The sequence below is a fragment of the Camelus bactrianus genome, chromosome 32 (genome assembly GCF_048773025.1).
Source record: "Camelus bactrianus isolate YW-2024 breed Bactrian camel chromosome 32, ASM4877302v1, whole genome shotgun sequence".
In the NCBI taxonomy this organism is placed as follows: domain Eukaryota; kingdom Metazoa; phylum Chordata; class Mammalia; order Artiodactyla; family Camelidae; genus Camelus; species Camelus bactrianus.
Window position 1 is genome coordinate 14,884,104 of NC_133570.1, and position 15,997 is coordinate 14,900,100.

Genomic DNA, 15,997 nt, shown 5'->3' on the forward strand with positions numbered 1-15,997 from the left:
AGTATTGACCAATAGATGTTGCTAACCAAGTCTTCACGGGTTTCCCCGCCCATCTCCTTCCGTAAACCAATGGAAAACAAGTCTCTGGAAGTGCCCCGCCCTGGGGCGAGAGCCACGGACCAATGGAAGATGGCGGCTGAGCTGTGGCGCGGTCGGCGGTAGGTGGAGTCATCCCGCGACCTGGACGGGAGCCTGGCGGAGTCAGCTCTCGAACAGAGGCCTGGCGCATGGCTGCCTGGGGCCCGGGAGGTCGCCTTGGCCTGCGTGGGTGCCTCGGCGCCCGCAGGCTACTATGTCCCCGTTTCCAGAGCCGTGGCCCCCAGGGCGTGGGAGACGGGGACAGGTGAGTGCCTGGCTGGGAGGGAGTTCAGATACCTGCCGTAAATTGTGTTGTCGTCGCCACGGTTACGTCACACCACTGGGAGGGCGCCGCAGCAATTGCCAGGTGACGTCTTCTTTTAGTCCTGACGTCACCATGGCAACGTGGGCACCCTCGAAGCGGGAGACCAAGATTTCTTGGCTTAAGACAAGTCCAAACGAAGCCCAGCATCAATCAGGACAGGGCATATCCCATGTGGGCCAGGAGGACCATCTTGCCCGGCCTCACAATCAGGAGGGGCCTCAATTCAGACTTTGACCTGTCTCCAAACCAGTGTATACTTTTCGAGGCGGAGATACACCAACACGAAGAGATATACCAACACGAAGAGATACACCAACGCGATCAAAAGATGGCTGTCATCATATAACTTGAAACCTGCACCCCATTCCTGGATCTCAGAACCTAATTTAACAATGGATTAATGTATTTCATAGCTCCAGTAATTTAACCTGGAATAACCTCTTAATGTCACATTTTAATGTTGAAGTCTGCATTAAAGGTGTTATGTTGCTACTTGAAAATGCCAGTTTTCGAACCCTGTTTTGGCAATTCTTCATTTTGGAGTATATTTGAAGCCTCATGGTGTGGAAGTGGTCCTGGGTACTCTACCCCAACTTGTACCCTCTCTTCCACTAAGAGGCTCTGACTTGCTGGAGTAGAGGGTCAGAGTTTGGGTAGAGCAGCGGTAACAATTTGGGGTGTGGAGTAAGATAGTCTTGGGCAAGAACCCCAGCCCTACTAATTCTTCCCTGGGTGCTCTAGGAAGGCAAATCTCATCCTGTGAGCTACAGATGCCTCCATGGTAAAATGAAGGTCATAGATAATGGCTCCCTTTAGGGCTTGGGAGAGATTCCAGGGATAATTCCAGGAGATAATGCCAGTAATTCACATAGCACAGTGCAGGGACTATGGGGAGTGATCAGTACATTGTTTCAGCCAATGTTTATTGAGCATCTGTGTTGAGCAATGCACTATGTTAGCTACTGTGCAGCTGTCGATGTGGGAAGACACAGAGCTTGCCCACAAAGTGCTGAAAACTACGAGGGAGGGAGGGGAAAGATATAAGCAGAAGAGATCGCAGCAGAGAGTGGTAAATGCTGCCTTTGAGGGTTCGGGTAGCAAGCTGTGACCCACTAAAGGCGGTGACCCACTGTTTGCACCATCCCTACTCACCACCTCTTGATGTCTATTTCTTCTTAGGCCACAGCCTTCCTCGAAGACACCCAAGATCCCCAAGATTTACACTAAAACAGGAGACAAAGGTATGGTGGGGACAGGTGAAAAATGCAAAGAAAGACAGGCTCCCAAAATAGCAGTTTCCACCGTAAAGTTCTCTCCAATTCTTTGCAGACATTAAAAACTATGTGACAGATCAAAATGTGATGTGAAGTGAAAGATGGCCAAGATATATTATGTGATAAAAGCATATTGCAAAACAATCCAAATAATTGGAGTCCACTGGATCAAAGTGTGTGTGTGTATTTATATGTGTCCAGATATGCATAGAACATTGTGAAAGGTTACACCTTGAACTATTTATTACCCAGGAGAGAGATTGAATTGTGGGAGAGGGGAATGAACAGGCAGGTTTTCATTGTTTCCTGCACCCACTTTTATCCTATGCTGTTGTTTTTTTGTAATGAGCATATATTAACTTTGATAATTTAAAAAATACCAGAATGCGATGTTGTATAGGAAAAGATGCAGAAGAATGTGTCATTTTCTAAAGTGTAAAACCAGGCAGATCATTAGTATATATTGCTTTGGGGGTACATTTATGTAGTAAAAAGGTTAAAAACATGCCTAGGATGTAGTTAATGCCATTGTACACTTGAAAATGGTTAAAAGAGTAAATTTTTATGTTTATGTATATGTTACCATGATAAAAAAAAAAGAAAAGATGGAAAGGCATGACAAACAGAAGGCAGGGACGATGCCCTCCAGCCAAAGACTCCAAGGACAGTCTAGTCAAATAAAAAAGGGCCAAGGTGGGGAGGGTATAGCTCAGTGGTAGAGCACACCCCTAGTGTGGACAAGGTCATGGGTTCGATCCCCGGTATATCAGTTAAATAAAAAATAAAATAATAAATAAATAAACCTAATTAACACCCTCCCCCCAAAAGGGTCAGTTAACTCATTACAACTAGGGAGATGGCACACCATCAGATCTATCCGATTGGGCTGGTATTAGGTGATTTGGGGAGAATTTGGGGAAGTGGGGCTTTGCTCTGGATCGGATGCTGTCACAAAGCAGGGCTGATGGTCATTGGGGATCCTAATAGTTTTTATCTAGAAGGTGCAAGGGACAAAGAGGTCTAGGGCTGTCATTGATCAAGCAGCAGCAGTCACATTAGCTGGGAAAGGGGGACGCTTGGTCACCTTTTTTAGTTTGGACCATGTTCTGTGCTCAGGCATGATCATGGAGTGGTCTTGTTTAGGTCTTAATCCATCCCAGTCTTAAAGTGGCCCATCACAGGAGAAGCCCACAGCCTACCTGTGAGTGCCGGGCCAGTGCCTGGCGGCATCAGAGCCAGTCTAATGGTGCTGGGCCAGCTCTGGGCTGTCAGAGCAGGTTTTCTCTTCCTCGGTGATTGGGAGAGCAAGGTGGGAAATGTGACCTAGGTAAAGATACAGAGGACTTGGATTTTATGTGAAATATCATTATAGTGTGCATACAACATGTACATGTTTTATTTCTCTAGCAGGATGGTTAGTCCATGATTTTTAGGTTTCAAATGAAAGCATATCAGGAAAGAAGAGGACAGTGGTTACCCCTGGGAGATAGTAACTGAAAAAGGGTACACGGGGGCTTCTAGAGTGACGCTTATATTCTGTTTCTTGATCGAGGTGCTGATCACAAAGGTGTATTTCAGTTACTAACAATTCATCAACTTGTCCACTTATGATTTGAATACTTTTCTGTGTTTGTTATACCTCGAGTGGAAAATTTTTTAAAAGAGCACATCAGGGAAAAAAATCTTTAATTTCAGTGGCAAAACATTTTCCACAGGGTTTTCTAGCACCTTCACTGGAGAAAGGAGACCGAAAGATGACCAGGTGTTTGAAGCCGTGGGCACTACAGATGAATTAAGTTCAGCCATCGGGTAAGGGGGACGGGATTGGCCTTGAGGTCGGGTCTGAGTGGACGTGATTGATACGCGGCTCTCCAGAGCGCCGGCCAGTCCTGGAGGCTGCCAGCCCTTGACGAACCCGCCTCGTCCTGGGGGCGCAGGGGCAGCTGGTCAGCTCCGCAAGGCTGCAGGGCTGCAGACGCCCTTCCCGTCTGCCTCCGTGCCGGCTTCGGCCCCTCACCCCTCTGTCCCTGTTCCCTCGCTGTCCTCGTGAGTATGTGCATGCCTTTGAGGTGCACGTGTTAAGTGAGAGGTGAGTTGAGCACAGTATCCAGCGCATCAGACGTGATTCCTTTCATGAATCTTGTTTTCTGAATAATCATATACATGGCCAGAGCTTAGAAGGTGGGCTCGGGAATTAGGATCGGCCAGGCCATGCTGGGGTAACAAACAATCCCCAGATCTCATGGCTTACACCACCAAAGGCTGTTTCATCCTCTTGTGGGTCGGGTGTTTCTGCTCCACGTGGCCTTCACTCTGGGACTTGGGCTGGCCGGACAGCCTCTGTCTGGAACGGAATTGGGGCAGAGGGAAGGGAGATCATAATCACGCCCACACTGGCCCTTAAAGCTTCCACGATGTGACACATCACATCTGCTCACATTTCACTGGCCAGAGCCAGGCACGTGGACACATCGGACAGCAGTAGGGGTGGGGGGTGGGCAGCAAATATTTGAGAACAAAGTACATTTCACTGTGCTATGCAAGCTGTTGACAGTGTGAGCTGCAGTGACTGGTTCCGAGCTCTGATGTGACCTTGTGGGTGAAGGTCGTGGGAATCAGACACATCTGGGTTCAAATTCTCTCCCACAGCTGACTGGCTGTGTGACTTCACGCAAATCACCTAGGCTCTCTGAGCCTTGGTTGCCTGTTCTGTCAAATGATCATAGTAATAGTATCCATCTCATTGGCTTCTGGTGGGGATTAAATGAGATAATTCCATGTTTTACCCTTAGGACAGTGCCTAGCACCGGTAATAATAATGCTAGATATTGTTATTATTAATTATTAAAACTTACCTGTCCATGGCTGCCATTTCTCAGTGATGGGCCTAAGGGAGATTTGCAGGACAGACGGTGGAAGGTGTAGGTCGTCTGCCAGCAGAGTGGAGAAGGCAGACGCTTGGTGTGTGTGGGAAGGGTGTGGAGCCGGGGAGGCAGACACAGGATGAAGTGGGCAGAGGGGCAGGAAGGTGGGATCCAGCATCGGCTGTTTAGAATGAGCAAGTCAGCCAGCCATCATCTCTCAGATGACGTGGGGCAGGAGGCTGGCAAAAGCTCAGTTGTGGATTCTCCCGCTGTCAGATGTTGATGGAGCATCTCTGAGCCCTCCCCTGCCCCCAGTCCCCCACTGCTGAGCAGGGAGCCTCAGCCCACGGCCTGGGGGCGGGGTGCCGAGGGCAGAGCAGACAGATGCTCTAGGGGCAGCTACCTGTGATGGGAGCTGGGCTGCAGTGAGCACAGAGGGGCACACGCTGGCCTATGTCCACGAATCCCTCATGTGTGCCAGGCCTCCACCCCTGTCCCAGCCCACAGACCCCCTCCCTGCCATCCAGAGGGGAAGACAAACACTAGACAGCTTCCATGTGTGTTTGTTTAGTTCTGACTATAAGATGGGCTAGAAGATGCGCTGTACTTCTTTGTTGGCCCCGTCAAAGCCATTCTCCTGTGCCTGGGAGGCTGGCCTTCATCCCCTGGTGATGGTTTCACCCTGATTCCCTTGTCTCTTGCCTCTGGCCCAGCCCACGGGAGGCACCAGCAGGAGATCAGATGGGAGTGAGAGGTGGGGGATACGTGTTACCCCGGCCCCAGCTGCATGTGGCTCTGGCGGGATCTGGGCTCTCTGCCGGCTCTGTCCCAGCTGCCAGGCTCCTGGCGGTGGCCCCTGCCCAGCATCCAGCTTTCTCCAGGGTCGGTAGTGCCTTTCCCCCTCCTCCCCAACCCCCACAGGCTCCTGCTTCTGCTCATCTTTGCCACCCATCCTTAGTTCCCACAACCCTCCCCACTCTGTTATGGCCCTTTTCCTCTGGGAACCCTATGAACACACCACTGTCTGTTCCCTACCAGGACCCTGACTGAGACTGAAGGGGCTGCAGGGTTTTGAGGGAGGCCAGAGCCAGGGTCCTGGCCTGCATCAGGGGCACTTCGCTTTTCCTGCCTGACCTGGCCCTACCAGGGAACTCCTAATCAGCCTTCAGAGTCCCGCCTCCAGCATCGCCTCCTCCAGGAAGCCCTTCCTGAACCCTGACCAAGGCCAAGTTTCCCAGGACTCTGGCCCTTTCCTTCAGAGCACTGACCTCAGTTTGCAGCGTCACTTTGAGCCATGTGGTATCCAATTCATGTCTCCCACTCCTGCTGGCCAGGGCCTGTGTCACTTCGGTTCGGACTGAATCGCCTGGACCTGGCCAGAGTGGCACTGAAAGAGGAGCTGTTGACTGGATGAGCAGTGAGGAAACAAATACCCCTCACCATGGGGAGGGCTGTGATGTTCTGACTGTCGGCAGGAAAATGACACTCTTCCTATGACAGTTCAGTTAGCTAGCCCACCTGTCACCTGAGCATGCGTGGCTTTACAGCAAGACGGGGCCTGCAGCAAATTCTTTTTCCTTTTTCCTCATAGGTTTGCTATGGAATTAATCATGGAAAAGGGCCACCCATTTGCTGAAGAGCTTCAGAAAGTGAGTAACATTGTCTCACCCCAAGCTGGGATTTTTCACCCCCAAGGCCTGGTGGCTGTAACTGGATTTGCCATCTGACCTTTACTTCCTCCCTGTGTCACCTGGGACTAGTCCCTCTCCCTCTTTGAGCCTCGGTTTCTTCATCTGTAAAATGGGGACGTACAGACATCACCCTCCTTTGCAGGTGAGCGGTGAGGCTTGTACTCGGGGAGGGAGATGTAAAGTGCAGTGGTATCAACCCAGGGCTATTCTTGCCCTGTGCATCACCCAGATGTCCCCAAGGGAGCCAGGTCCCCTCTCAACAGGGCAGGCTGTGCTGCAGGTTCAGGCAGTTTGCTCATTAGCCTCTAATGCCAGCTCCTTAGAGGTCTGACAGCCCCACCTGCCTGGCCAGGGCGTCGGTGCCCCCCGCACATGGACTCACGTGACCCCGCTTGGCCCGCGGGACTAGGTCTTCATCTGCGCCTTCTGTTCCTTCCCCAGATCCAGTGCTCCCTGCAGGACGTCGGCTCTGCCCTGGCGACACCGCGCTCCTCGGCCAGGGAAGCTCACTTAAGTAATTCTCTCCCAGAACCTGCCGTGTGTGCTCAGCGGGCCCAGCGGGGGCCTCAGCCCGAGGGCAGGGGGTGGGGGGACTGTCTCCTGAGTGTCGGGGGTCCTCTGTCACCGGGCCTGCAGAACCTGCGAGGGAAGGGCCCTCTGATCCAGTGGAATGGTGTGCGGGGCACCTGGGTGGAAGGGACAGGGGGCGGGTCCCTCATGTTCCTGGGGCAGCAGCCTGCTCTTGGCTCCGCAGAACTCGCCGCGTTTGAGGAGGGGCCCATCCTGGAGCTGGAGCGATGGATCGACAGATACTCCAGCCAGCTGCCCCCTCTCACGGCTTTCATCCTGCCCGTAGGTACCGGACCACCTCAACCTGGGGGTGGCTGCAGGCCAAGTGTATTGACCAAGGCACACAGGCACTGATTCAGTCCGTCTCTAACTCTCAGCAGTGACAGAAGCTGTCCCCCAGCCCCCAGGTCCCCTCCACACCCTCACCAGTCCCTCCCCAGCCCTACCCACTTTGGAGGGGGGGATACCTGTGGGTGCGTCCCGGCAGGGCCCCCTGGAGGTGGAACAGTGCCCGCTGGGGGCAGGGCCTGTGTAGCATCCTTCCATCCATCTGCCCGAGGAGCTCCCTGTCTGCAGTGGGCACACCCGCCCACCCCTCTGCTCCAGCCAACACCCGCTTTCTCCTTTCAGTCGGGAGGCAAGTGCAGCTCCGCCCTGCACCTCTGTCGGGCCGTGTGCCGCCGAGCCGAGAGACGGTAAGGGGGCCCGGGCCGGGGACCTGGTCAGAGCCGGGCAGGCCTGGCAGGGTCGGCTCCAGGCACTCCAGCCGCTCACCCACACACCTCCTGGCGCCCTCCCCATGCCGGATGGACGCCAGGCCAGACCTAGTCCCTGTCCTCAGAGCCCTACGTTGAGCAGGGGAGACAGTGATCCCTGACCAGGCAGATGACAGGTGATGTAACTGCACATCCGGATCAGAGCCGGTGGAGAAACAAGCAGCTTCTGCGAACAGGGCGGGGGAGGCCCAGAGGGTCTGGATGATTATTTGTAATGATAATAACACTCGCATGGTGGGAAGCTCAGAAGCATGTTCAGTGCAGATTCCTGTCCCCTGTGTCCCAGCTCCCCATTCCTGGGAGGGGCTCTCAGCCGAGCAGAATCAATGAAAGAGCTCCAAACCTCCAAGCGGTGATGAGGGCCGTTACAGAGGGTGCTCAGTGCCAGGGTGGCCCAGCCTTGGGGGGGGGTGGACAGTGCCCAGGGCGAGGGGGCAGCAAGGACAGAGGGGACAGTCTGTGTTGAAAGCACAGAAAGGGTCCAGAGTTGGGGTGGGGCATGATGAGGCCAGAGGCTGAGCGAGGCCAGGCCAGGCAGGGCCTCGTGTGCCCTCAGGGCTCTGCCTTTTCCTGGAAGCCACTGATGGGTTTTGAGCCATGGGGTGATGTGCTGGCTGCCAGGTGGAGAAGGGCCCAGAGGGACCCCCGTGGTCGTGGGGAGCCTAGGTGGAAGCTGCCAGCTCTCCAGCCACTTGCAGCCCCAGTCCCTGAACTCAGAATCAGGGAGAGGAGGGACCCCTAAAAGATCCTGCAAGGCCGTGCGGTCAGGTGGCAGTGGGGTGGGAAAATGCTGGCTTGGGACATAGCCCGGGGCCCACAGCGTGTTGAGCCCAGAACATAGTGTGATGCTGTGTCTCCTCCTTCCAGTGTTGTGCCTCTTGTCCAGACAGGTGAGACGGATGCAAATGTGGCCAAGTTCTTAAACAGGTACTCAGATAAGACTTTCTCTCTGAAAAAGTGGGCACATCGTGGGAGGTAACAACAGAACAGGCCTCATTCTCTCGTTCATTTGCCTCGTATCCACTGAGTGTCTGCTGTGTGCTAGGGGCCGTGCTGGGCAAGGGGATGCAGCTGAGGACACAGTGGGGACCGTCCCTTTCCCTAGTAAGGGGAAGAACTTGTCAGGACAGGCTACTGTAAAAACCAGCAAAGAAAAACATAAGAACAGAAGGCCGGCGGGTGCGGTAGCAGGGGTCCACTTGGAGGTACCGTGGTGGTGACTGACCAGGGAGCCCCGGCAGGAGTAAGACCCTTTTTGATTCCCCTGCACGCAAGGCCCCGGGCCGGGGTGAACCGAAGGAGGCAGCCAGGCACAGCCAGTGCGGGCCCATCGGCGCAGGACCCAGGGAGCCAGGCCGGCCCAGGGAGGGCTCCTGCTGCCCCGCAGTTGGCCTGCTCCACCGGGTCCTGCTCCAGCCCTGGTTTGTGCAACCCCAGTGTGGGCCAGGCCAGGGCTCAGGGGCGAGGTGAGAGCTGAGGGACCCCAGAAGCTGACCTGAGGGTCCAGAAAGTGACCTCCCGGCCAGGGTCTACCCCTTACTCTGGCTTCTCCTCCCTCTGGGACATGGTGTGGCCTTTGATGGGTCCTGACCAGCTGCTTTCCTCCTCGGAGGGGAGTGGGCCCAAGGGGAGGGGGGGACCCTTCCATTCATGTCACAGCAGTGGCCCCACATAGTTTGTGTGGGCTGAGCTAGTTCACTCCCTCAGCAAGGAAGGCATCACCCAGCAGATGAGAAACTAGCACATGACCACCTGGGGTGGGAGAGGGGGGACACTCAGAGCAGTGTCCTCCCCTCCCCCTCTCCCCTCCCCCACAGTGAGACAGCAGACATCGGGAGGAGGGGGACCTGGTACCAGGAGGGGCATGGGTCAGGGTAGGTTCCAGCAGGACCTGGCGTGGAGCTGGCCTCAGAGGGAAACGAGCGCAGGACAGCTGAGAGGCGGCAACTCGGTGGACTTGTTGCCAGCTCCCTAGGGGCAGGCTCCCTCCCTCTCTGGTTTCTCTCCATGCCCACCCCTGCCCCGAGGCCCCGTCACCAGTGGGTCAGAGAAAGAAGGGAGAGAGGCACCAGAGTCTAGCCCGCTAGAACATTCCAGGCCGGTGCTGCTCAACTGGGATATCTGGCAATGCCTAGAAACAGCTGGGTAAGGACGCCACTGGCATCGAGTGGGTGGAGGCCAGGGGTGATGCCCAGTGTCCTGCAATGCACACTACAGCCCCTTCCCGCCACAAGGAGTTACCCAGCCACAGGGGATGATCCCGAATGCCAGAGGTGGTGAGGCTGAGAAGCCTGCGCCCAGCCCCCTCTCCTCAAAGTGGGGTCCTCAGACCAGCAGTGCCAGCATCACCTGGGTGCAGTGTAGACCCGCTGAATCCCAGGCCTGGCCCAGCCCTGGCCCAGCCCGTCCTCTTGAATGAGAACTGCACAGCTCCAGGATGCCGGGGGACTCGTGTGCACGCCCCATTTTGGGAGCCGCCAGTCCTGGTCACTGGAAGGTGCAGAAACCAGCGAGTGGCCCAGAGTCGCCAGCCCTGTGAGGTCAGGCAGGGTAGCAGCCTGGTCCTGCAGGAACCGCCCCAGCCCTGGCACCAGTCAGGCGCTGGGCTCTCCCAGAAGCCGGCCTCGCACGCCATCTGTTAAGCCCAGGTTGGCTGAGCATCCACCGTCCCGCCCAATGCTCCTGGGGGTGCGGGACTGATGTGTCCTCCTTGAAGGCTCATAGAGGAACGACCTAGTTAGCACTGATGTCTGGGCTCACATCACTGTGTTTGCCTCTCCCTGCCCCTCCAGACTCAGCGACTATCTCTTCACGTTAGCCAGATACGCTGCCATGAAGGAGGGGATTCCAGAAACAATATACAAGAAAAATGACCCGTCGGACCAAGCCTGACGCACTTGGAAATCACGGGAAAAAGGAGCTTTGCAGGCTCCTCCGTGGTGACGCTGGTGAAGAGGAGAGTTGCCCTCCGTGTCCTGATTCCTGAAGACCAAACCCAGCGGGGCTGGAGGCTGGTCCTCCATCCACACTTGGCTTCCTTTCGGAGCCTCGCCACTTCCCTCAGGAGCTGTGGCTGAGGGAGGTCCTGCTCTCGCTCCCCTGGGCTCTCCTCGGCTTCCAGGAAGTGGGGAGGAATTCAGTGTTGCAGGAAAGAAAGATAAAGTGATTGCTTCAGTGAGGAGCCACACAGAAAAAAGAATAAAAGTGGAAAAGCTGTGCGTGTGCATGTGTGTGCGTGTGTGTGTATGTGTATGTATGTGTGTTGGAGGGAGAGAGGGGAGGTCCTTCCACTGCTAGCTCATTGTGTGAGGATTTGGAACAGTACCAGAGGCCCTCGGAAATGTAATTGTGATTTACCTGTGCCAAAGGGGCTTTAACTGTCACATTTATAAAGGGGAAGGCAGACAGGATTGGGAAGTTTAGTCACCTCTGAGCCACCCATCTTCATGAGGGGAGGACAGCTGCAGATTGACAGGCAAGGCCTCGGAAACACTTGGCCTGAAGTGTGTACACGGCGGGGGTGCAGCCTGGAGAACCCTCCCTCAAGGGGACTCTTCCTCCATCAAGGAGCGGAGACCCGGTGAGAGGGGCATTGCCGCTTTAAGGAGGGCATGCCCTGCCCAGCGGGGTGGGGTCCAGGGTCTGAGGTGGACCGTGTTCAGCTTGAGGCGCTGAGATCTTCTGCTTCCAGGGACACTGACCCAGGCCAGAGTGACTTCTCTGATGCTGCACTTGACTGGTTTATGCCTCTGAGATCCAGGCCACCGCTGTATTTCATTTCAGTTGTCAACCACGCGCCCTCCTGCCATGAAATGACACTGCCAGTGCCAGCTGTGTCCTTGGGAAGGGGGATATTTATGAAGGTCGAGGAGGCAGCCCCGAGCACCTGAAGATTCCATGCTGCTAACTGCAGGAAGTGACTAGGGAAGGGCAGGCCCTTGCTAACTGTCAGGGTGGAAATGCCCGGTGAACCCCGTCGGGTCGTCCTTTATTTCCTGAGCGCCTGCTTATTATCATGAGGCTTGGAAAGGCTGGTCACTCCAGCTGTCCTTGCCGGCAAGTCAGAGAACATTAAAATGATGAGTTCTGTGCTTGCTTCTGCTTTTATTCTCATCACTTTGCCTGCTAATTTTGCTGGAGGAATATGTTCTCTGGTTCCTTCTGGGTCCTTGCGTTCCTGGCAGGCTGCAGCGGCCCTCTTAAGCCTCGGGCCAAGTGGCCGAGATGATGCAGGTGACCGTGAGCACAAGTGAAAACCCTCCAGGACATGGCCCTGCCCCGCCCAGGGGTCAGTGCCAGGCTGGGTACAGGGCAGGCGCTCTGTTAGTGTGAACAGAACTGAACACAATACAGAGGTAGGCTTGAAGCGGTTCACTGCCAGGCAGGCACTCAGGCTGGGCCGGGGAGGAGTGTGTTCCAAGAGCTTGCAGCAAATCCATCGTCCCTCAATCCTGCCCACACCTCAACACCTTTCCAGAAGAAGCAAGACGTGTATAATGAAGCAACAGCCCCGCAGTCCCCGCCGTGGTCAAACATCCTGCAAAGGACGGGAGAAGCTCTTTGAGCAAATGCAGTGCCCTAACAGGATGATCTTGAAACAAGGCCTTCTGCCTCTTGCCAAATCCCACACCCACCAGCCCTTGCCGGGAGGGGCTGTCGCAGGCCAGTTGGGAACCCCGGGTTCCCAGGCCCTGCGCCCTCTGCATCTTCCTTTCCACCAGCAAACATCCCCGAGAAACGTGCAGGCACAGGTGTCTCCTGGGCCGCCACCTGGGGAGAACTGAGGAAGCCTGCTTGGGGGACCCAGGAGACGGGCTGGTTTGAAATGTCTGCTCCTCCACAGTGCCTTACACAGCCACGTGGGAACCGGAAGCAAAAGGAAGACTGTATTCCCCCTGTACACCTACCAAAACATCCTCCCGGGTCTCCAGTCCAGCAGGAAAAGTTAACCAAAGCTCCCCCTGACTGTACAGCGAGCCAGTTTGCAACCACTGTCACCCTCATAAATGACTGTCCCTGTGGCACAGTGACACACATCGGGAGAGAAACAGCAGGCTGTTTTATTTATAATTGTAATATCTTGTGGATCAGAGATTTTAGGGGACATAATTTTGATTTTTTAAAATATTGCATGAAAGTGTTTCTCTTGCTACCTGGATTTGGGGGGCATTCCCATACATTTCGCACCCAAGAAAGTGCTTACCTGCCTCCCCCTGGTCCAGGTCTGGCTCTTGGGATCGGATCTACTGCCACAGCCAGAAGGATATTCCAGTGGCGAGAAGCCACCACAATAATAATGCCGGCTGGCACTGTCAAAGGCTTGACATCTGTCAGGCCCAAGGTCAGGGGCTCCACAGACATCATCTGGTTTAAACCCCACAGCAGCCCTGAGGGCGGCACCCTCTCTGTCCTCTTTGCGGGGGAGGAAACAGACTCGGGAACCACCTATGTCAGGGAGTCAGCTCCAAGATGTGGGCCCAGGACGCTGCCCCGTAACTCGGGGCCCAGGGCTCCTTGCCTCCCCCTACCGCCACTTGACAGTCATTTTAATCACGACCCGGGCCGCCGAGAACAATGTCAGGTCCTAATAGATTCTGCTGTCTCATTTCTCAACCTAGTTTCCCTTAACTGATATTTCATGGCTATTGTTAATGTGCATTTTTCACCGAGTAATTTTCGCAGCCCGAACTTGTTACACATCCCAATGACAAACGTCCCCGGTTCCGAATCCCCCGTGAGCTGCAATGTCACCCTCATCTCCCAGTTCCCTCCCCCACACCTTCCTCCGACAACCCATCCAGTTTTATGATCACTCTGTCCCAGTTATCACTACTGAACCTTTAAGAAGCCAGATGCATTTCAAGTTTAATTGAATAAAATCCTTTGTCTAATAAATTCCACATGAATGCTACATAAATCAGTGCCTGGGGGGGATGTGTGGCACATCCCTCCCCTCAGGCTGGGCCCAGGAGTCTCGATGGCAATTCTGGACCCATGCTGGTCCGATCTTGCTCAGGGAGAGGACTGGATTCTCTGCAGCCCAGCTGGGCGCGGTTTTCACTGGCCTTGGCCTGTCACTTTTCTCCTCTGGCAGTCCATCGTGGAAGACACCGCTTGGGCACAAGCAGAGGCAGGAGATGGGCTGGTTGGGGACACAGGATTTGGAAGTTTAGGGGTCACTCATGGACTTTGGGGATGTCCCAGTGCTTTCCTACTCCACAGAGTCAGAAACTTCTGATGAAGGCTACATGCACCCTTCCCCAAGACAGACACACACACGTGCACACAATCCGCATCCAATCCGAGGAAGTCCGTAGAAGCCCCGGAGAAGACTGACTGCTTTAAGTGAACCAGGGCAACAGCCGCTTCAGGAGCGAATCTGTTCACAAGGCCGCTGGACGGTCTCGTGGCGGGGTGTGCAGGGCCCCAGACTCGCAGTGTGAGAAGGAGCATTGGAGCCGGCCGGGGATGCTGCCGGAGGACATTTGCTCCCTGCAAGACTGTGTGAGCAACAGTCAAACTCATGGCATGGGTGTTGGCCTCAGGCCGACTAAGGTTCAAGACCAGCTCTGTCACCTTCTAGTGTCATGACTCTGGGCAAGTCCTTCCATCTTTCTTGGACCTGCTTCTTCATCTGTAACATGGGAATGATAAAAACATCTACTCCACAGGGCCACGGGGGAAGTTTAATGAGGCAAAGTTTAAAAGGCTTAGCGTGCCCCGTCACATATTAGCTGCTATTATTACAGTTGGTTTATTATTATTATTATTATTATTATTATTATTATTATTATTGTTATTGTTATTATTATTGTTATTATTATTATTTTGAATTCAAGTTCCTGCTCTGCCACTTCCTAGCTGAGTCACCTTGAAGAAATCACATAATCACTGAATCCTCATCTGTTATTGCTGGGGATAATACACCAACTTCCAAAGGTTCAGGAAATATGTCCGTGGGCCTGGCCCAAAAAAAAAAACAATTGTAGCTCTAGTTGAATCAGATTCAAAGCACTTTCAAATAGCTCAGGCCCAGGTGAAGCGCGGAGGCACTGAGCTGTGCCTCTGGTTTGCTTAGACTTCCTGCCGGCAGGAGATGGGAGGCCTCTGGGGGGCTGGGCCCAGTCAGCCCTGCGGACGTGGCTGCAGGAACACCATGCCAAGGTGAAAGGGAGGGTGACCCGGTCACAGAACAGTGAGGACCAAAAGGGATCAACGCCCGAGGGCCCTCTGTGGGCAGCAGCAGAGCCGGGACGAGAAGCCTGGTGTTCAGAGTCCCACAGGGGGACAGAGGCCGTGATTGACACTTAAGCGGGGCAGAGGAGGCGAGGGGACCATAAACCGGAGGACCATGCTGCAAGCTACCTCTCCGAAGAAGGGTGAGAAGCAGGTGGCACCAGGACGAAGGCAGCCTGGGGAACAGACTGAATAAGGCGTCCAGCTCACCCAGGACCTTGGGGTCCTATCCCCAGCCCCACCAGATACTCCCAAAGCACAGATCTCCGGCCCTCGTCTGTGGCCATCTGCAGCGCTACGTCCCTCCTTAGCCAGCAAGTGCTTTTATTTACGATCACCTTGGAAGGGTCGAGCAGACATATGTTGCTAAGGGTCGTTTATTCTTGTTTATAAAATTTATGGCTTCACCTCGATTACACACTGTCAAAACGGAAAGGATTGGCCCCAAAGTCTCTTGCTGCATGACTGCCTCAGACGGGCGTACATCTGTTAACGCCGTAGGAGCTGTAGAGGGAAATAAGGTTGCCGATAACTCAGAAGTGCGCCGTCCCGTCACAAGGTGTGGGCGGCAGGCCCCGAGAAAAGACATCCAGGCGCCTACGTGGAAGGGGAGGAGGTCAGGGTCTGTGGGTGGCCATGCTGGGTGGCATCGGGACCCTGGCCCTGCCTGGCAATGGGCTCTCTTAGGTGCTTTGGGTTTGGGTGTGGGAGGGGAGGAACTTGATTCCTGCAGCCCTCAGGGATGTGCTGCAGGACCGGCAGCTGGAGAGAGTTTGGAGCGTGTGGTTCTCCACCTGCAGACTTCAGCGGGGAGAGGGAAACGTTGACTCTCCGCTGTGGAGGGGACTGGAGACAGGTCCGACCTTTCAGGAGGGCAATTTGGCAATGCCTTTTAAAGTCCTCAGAATGTGCATCCTTCTGGCCCAGCAATTCCGTGTCTGAGAATTTCTCCGAAGAAAATACATCTGTCAGTGGAGTCATTGAGTTTTTTTCTTTGTTTTTTTTTTTTATCATGAGTGCGTGCTGCTCATTACAAAGAAAAATTGGAAACAAATGTCCAGTAGGGAGTTAATGATTAAAGAAATATTTAATAATAAGGGACTATATGAAATATCATACAGATACTGAAAATGATGGTGCCTATGTATTTATTACTATGGAAAAGTGTTCACCATCTGTTGAG

At 54.3% G+C, this 15,997-nt stretch overlaps 1 protein-coding gene across 1 annotated transcript; it reads left to right on the top strand.

Moving 5' to 3' along the window:
• Nucleotides 1–156: 156 nt before the first annotated feature.
• Nucleotides 157–10,794, top strand: MMAB (metabolism of cobalamin associated B). The gene is made up of 9 exons (XM_010963578.3): nucleotides 157–343; nucleotides 1,583–1,644; nucleotides 3,393–3,486; nucleotides 6,133–6,190; nucleotides 6,674–6,746; nucleotides 6,987–7,084; nucleotides 7,433–7,497; nucleotides 8,446–8,505; nucleotides 10,371–10,794. The coding sequence occupies exons 1-9, from the start codon at nucleotides 228–230 to the stop codon at nucleotides 10,468–10,470; spliced, it is 726 nt and encodes a 241-aa protein (XP_010961880.1). The 5' UTR covers nucleotides 157–227; the 3' UTR covers nucleotides 10,471–10,794.
• The last annotated feature ends 5,203 nt before the right edge of the window (nucleotides 10,795–15,997 follow it).